The sequence below is a fragment of the Montipora capricornis genome, chromosome 6 (assembly GCF_036669925.1).
Source record: "Montipora capricornis isolate CH-2021 chromosome 6, ASM3666992v2, whole genome shotgun sequence".
Lineage (NCBI taxonomy): Eukaryota > Metazoa > Cnidaria > Anthozoa > Scleractinia > Acroporidae > Montipora > Montipora capricornis.
In genome coordinates, this window is record NC_090888.1 from 73502745 (window position 1) to 73507744 (window position 5000).

At 39.9% G+C, this 5000-nt stretch overlaps 2 protein-coding genes across 2 annotated transcripts in view; both read right to left on the reverse strand.

Annotated features, from left to right (window-relative positions):
- Window positions 1–2706, reverse strand: part of LOC138054515 (dnaJ homolog subfamily C member 28-like) — a 2727-nt gene extending 21 nt beyond the window's left edge. Inside the window, exons 1-3 of the mRNA XM_068900965.1 lie at window positions 2327–2706; window positions 1877–2175; window positions 1–801 (exon numbers count right to left, since the gene is read on the reverse strand). The exon at window positions 1–801 is cut by the window's left edge and continues 21 nt beyond it. Coding sequence (XP_068757066.1) covers window positions 356–801; window positions 1877–2175; window positions 2327–2682 — 1101 coding nt within the window. The 5' untranslated portion in view covers window positions 2683–2706 and the 3' untranslated portion in view covers window positions 1–355. The remainder of the gene's footprint in view (window positions 802–1876; window positions 2176–2326) is intronic.
- Window positions 2707–4877: 2171 nt separating this feature from the next.
- LOC138054513 (serine-rich adhesin for platelets-like) overlaps window positions 4878–5000 on the reverse strand; it is a 34800-nt gene continuing 34677 nt past the window's right edge. Inside the window, exon 13 of the mRNA XM_068900964.1 lies at window positions 4878–5000. This exon is cut by the window's right edge and continues 2454 nt beyond it. The gene's annotated coding sequence lies outside the window, so the exon portion shown is untranslated.

Consider the following 5000-nt stretch of genomic DNA (forward strand, 5'->3'; position numbering starts at 1 on the left):
TATTTATAAAATAAGTATTAAAACTACGACCATGTAGTAAAAGCAGATAAAGGGGTAGATTTAAGAAGTAGTAATAATACGTGGGTTGCGTGTACGCCGTCCCGTGCATGTCATGGAAGAAGCAACCTCTACATGATCGAGCATCTCACACTCACACATCTCATTAAATACGGTAAACGACGCATCGTTGGAAACTTTCTTGAGCAATTTTCCGGCTCACAAACTCGGGATGGATGATAGTGTGTACGTTTATTCTGAGGTCCTTGAGTTGTCTCTCCACAGTATTTGCTGAGCGGTTGCGGAGAGCCCTACAATCGGAAATTTGTGTAATTGCCTTTAATCCAATTTTAGCAGATCAACTAAAGAACGTTTTGTACCTTTCAATCAATATTTGAATATATGAAAGGACCATTTTTCTATGACTACATTTGTTTTGGTCAATAGAGCACATTTGAATTTTACTTTCTTCAACACTACCATATCCATAATCTTCTAACACCCTTGTCACTTCTCTGTGAAAGTTTACATGAACTTTTTGCTTAGTGAGAATGGGAACAATCATGTTAAATTTATCAATCTTTTTGTTAACTAAACAAAGTTTGTTTTCAAAGTCTTTCAAGGTGTGATTCCATTGGTTGAAACCTTGCAATGTTAATGGACTTGGTCCAAGTTTGCTCCGTTCAGTTAAAAGAACCTCTCTCAACTCTTTAACGTCCTGTCTGATTTCTTTTTCAAGTGAAATCCACTCTGGCGCAAATCCTGATTCTATGAGTACTTTATTGAGCCTTCGAGTAGTGGAATCTAAGGAACAGGGGAAAATACTGTTAGAGGTAGTCTAATAGAAGTTACAACTCTATTTTAAATATGTCGGTGAGTTTTTTAGGACAGATGGCGGACCATATATTAAAGTTTTTATGTTTCTGAAAACTGCATCCTTGGTGAATATCAATACCACCATTGAATATGGCACTAAGTAACCTCCTAAGCAGACATTCTTTTGACTCGTCACGCAGTGTTTCTTCCTCAAGGACTCTCTGCTGAAACGAGCCAGAATTTGCATTGACCAATCACTACGGACTTCCAGATTCTGGAAGTGCAATTAAGTATGGTCAATGCAAGAGAATGGACTTCGTATGTTGGGCATTTAAAATCACTAACTTAAATTCTTATCAAAGGAAAACTGTTACGTATAAATTTAATAGTTTGGCTTCAAGTGCCCTTGAAGTCCAAAATTAAATTCCAGGGCTTTTCAAGGACTTCAAGGAGTAGCATGAACCCTGGATTAGGGGTGATAAATGGTAAAATCCGAGACTTACCGAGAAGCTGAGACCCTTGTTTGCGAATCAGAGACCGCAACCAAAAGACTTCACAACGATTTATATTAATGCAATATGAATGAGACTTAAAGACTCTTCACAAAGGCTATCGAGATTTCGAGATCGGATGAAAATTTTGCACATGCCAAGATTTTGGAAGTACATGTACCATTCGTCACCCCTTGGATTGGTTCCTCTGAAACCCGTACATGACTTCCAGATGACAGCTACTTAACAAAGGGAAAGGATTCAGCAGACCTTCGCTGAGGAGGAAAGATTGCGTGATGAGTCACAAGAATGTCTGGGTAGGAGGCATTGTAGGCATAAAGAGGACTGACCAGACCTTGTGATTACCTTAGTACCTACAAAAAGCACAAGGTAACTGACAACAACACTCAACACACACGTTACACAGATACATTTGGCAAAATGTTGCAAGGCAACAATTCCATGCTACTACTTCTACTACTACTGTCCACCACTTTAGAAGAAACACTGACATTGGCTAGAGCTGAGCCGTCAGAATGAATGAGAGTGTAATGAACAATCTGTTGACTTACCAACAAATAACTCTTGCTCAAGCTTCAGTGGTTTTCCACTTCCTGATAAATTTTTGAATTCTCCTTTGGACATGGCTTCTTGAATGAGATCCTCTACTAGCCTGTCAATCACTTTTGAGTGCTTGGATCGTCTTATTGCCCTCTTTTCGGGTTCAGCAATTGATGTTTCCTTATCTCCAAACTGCATGGTCTTGAAATCAATCACTTTATCTGATGCCCTTTGTACTCTGTATTGTTGATACTGCTTTTCTCTTTTGGATGGTGAACCAATCCCAATGCCCTCATATTCAAGGTATTGCCTAGTCACAACATAGCTTGACTATCAGTTGTTACACAACACTAGTGACTGGATGAGCGAAGCTCAATGATCAGCAAATGATCTACCTGTAATCATTAATTTTTCAACCCCGCCAGTTTTGTATTAGACGAGATAATTTATTTTCTACGTACCTGTGTTGTGGTGCCGTGTGGTTAATATCAAATACTACCTTCTCAAATTCTTGTTCAGTAACTTCTGGACCTGTCACTGCTACAGTAGTCACATGATCCAGAACCACCCTATACGCCTGTTCTATCTGTGAAAACCTGGAAGCATCAGCTGTACTTCTTCCACAATCTGGGTGATAAAGCTTGGCTAGCTTTATATACGCTTCACGAACATCTACTACTGTCGCACTCCAATCTACACCAAGCAGAAGGTAACAGTCCTTTACTTTCATATTCATTTCATAGCTACACAGGAGACGGGTTGCGAGTTTAATTCGCGGCAAAACAATAGGTAGCCTCCCAATAAGGGAAACCGCCATGTTGTAATTACATAACGTCCTTACATTCACCTAGGAAACCGCTGGTAATACACTTTAGCAACGCGCAGAGGACATGCGTGGGTGATAGACCAATCTCGATATATTAAAATTCAGTCCTAAACAGCAGGCATCATTTCGAACTTTTGGGGAATAAATAAAAGGATTTGAATGAGTTTATTCCCCTAAGCCTCGAGATGATGCATTTTGTTTAGGACTGAATTTTAATATATAAATTGGTCTACTGTGTGATGCATTACCTAGCGGGTTCCTCTGGAGAACGAGACATACAACAATGGACGCTATTCATATGAGAATTAACTGATGCATGCAGGACGGGTATTCTACAAAATACCCGAAATTTTAATGGAAAGAAAAGTAATCTAATACATACAAAAAACTTAAAGTATCCGCAGTGACCAGAGTAGCCATTAGCTTCCGAGGTGGTCACCGCCATCGTCGACTAAAAAAAAGGAACTTTATTTGATTGTCTAGGGCCGGTTGCTCAAAGCCGGGTTAGCGTTCACCGTTGGTTGAGAGGTATCAAAACCTATAGGTTTCCATGGTATTTAACCCTGGTTAGCGCTAACCATACTTTGAGCGACCCGGGCCCAGTCTTCTAGCGCTGGAGCACTAAGTGGCTACACTGTAAACTGAAATTACCAAATGGTCTTGATAGTAGCAGACAGGTAAAAATTCAAAAAAAACGATGAAACCTTTGAATGAAGGGGTAGTTTCTAAAGAAACTGTGGTGCTGCGTCGGTGGGGAAGTAGTATACAAAAATTTGGTTTTATCAACGGAGTTGATAATGTAAATTGGCCACCGTACAGAGATTCTAAAAGCTGACGTTTCGAGCGTTAGCCCTTCGTCAGAGCGATTCGCTCTGACGAAGGGCTAGAATCTCTGTACGGTGGCCAATTTACATTATCAACTCCGTTGATAAAACCAATTTGATGAAACCTTTGAGTTTATAAGACATGTTTAGACAGAAACTTCTGCCATCCTCAGTTAGTAGAATACAAAGCGATGGGCGCTGATCTTATGATAAACAGAAAATGCTAATATATAAAAAAAAGTAACTACGTAAGGGAGTATAGCGTGAAAATGTGGGAAGCAAAAGGATGGTTTAAGGTCGACATGGTGTAATTGTTGATTCAAAGAGGATTGTTCTCTCTGAATATGAATAGCCTCTTTTATCTTGAGTTGAAAAGTGGTTGAGGCGTGATCTAAAACACGAAAACAATCTGCTGAACACGAGGCATAAAAATTTTCAGAATTCTGCAGATGTTTGAAAATGTGAGAGGCCATATTACTGACTAAATGCTCCTTCACACGCTTGGAAAAATACCGGACCGTTTCGCCGGCGTAACAGGCATTACAGCCCGCACATGCAAACTTGTAAACCACACTTGAACGGAGCCCGCCAGGCATAGGGTCACGCCGAAAATGTTGCCGATCTTAAAAGAAGAAAAAACTAGTTCGATATCTAAATCCTTGAAATAGCGCTTTCGTGTTTGGTTGTCAAAGGCGGTAGAGAAGTTAAGCAAGAGTTGGAACACAAGGGTGGTGGCGACTACAAAGCAAGAGTGCGGGACTTCTGAGCCAATTAGGTGTGTCAAAGGGCTACCCCAGGGTGACGCTTTTTGCCCCAGACTCTTCACGGTCTATTTACTGGGTTGTTAGTGTGGCAAGCCCAGCCAGAAAATCCGTGGAATTTGTTTGTTTTCTCTTTTTTTCTTTTTTTTTTTCGTGTCGGTAAAAGTCTTGTCAGTCACTCATTTGTGTAACGTCAGTCAATGTTATCTCAAACAGTCCTTCTCAGGACTACACTCACCCGGAAACTCTGCCCGAACGATCGTACTTCACTTAATTATGACACTAATAACAATAGGTGAAGTCAAAGACATCTTCTCCACAGCCAAGCACCAGTAGTCGCGGATACCGTAAATAATTAAGTTGAAGTCATTGTTGGTTTTGATGGAGAGGAGGGAACCAGAGTCAGCGGAGAAAGTAATCAAAGTACACGACTCATTTTTTGAGAACTGAACCTGGGACACATTTGTGGAAGCAAGAGTTCTCACCGCTGCTCTAACCCTTATACACTATGCTGTTCATATTTTCATTGGAAAAAGAAATGGATTAATTCATAAACGCCAGTAAGAATTAAATTACAAAGATGACAAATGAACAAACGGCATTTTATGCGATTGGATATTTATTACAAATCAGTTGATAATATACAAATAAATCCTATTGCCTTTTAAATTTAAAGGATCCCCGGTCTTTGAGCAAGTAAATATTTTAAATGAGTACATAACGT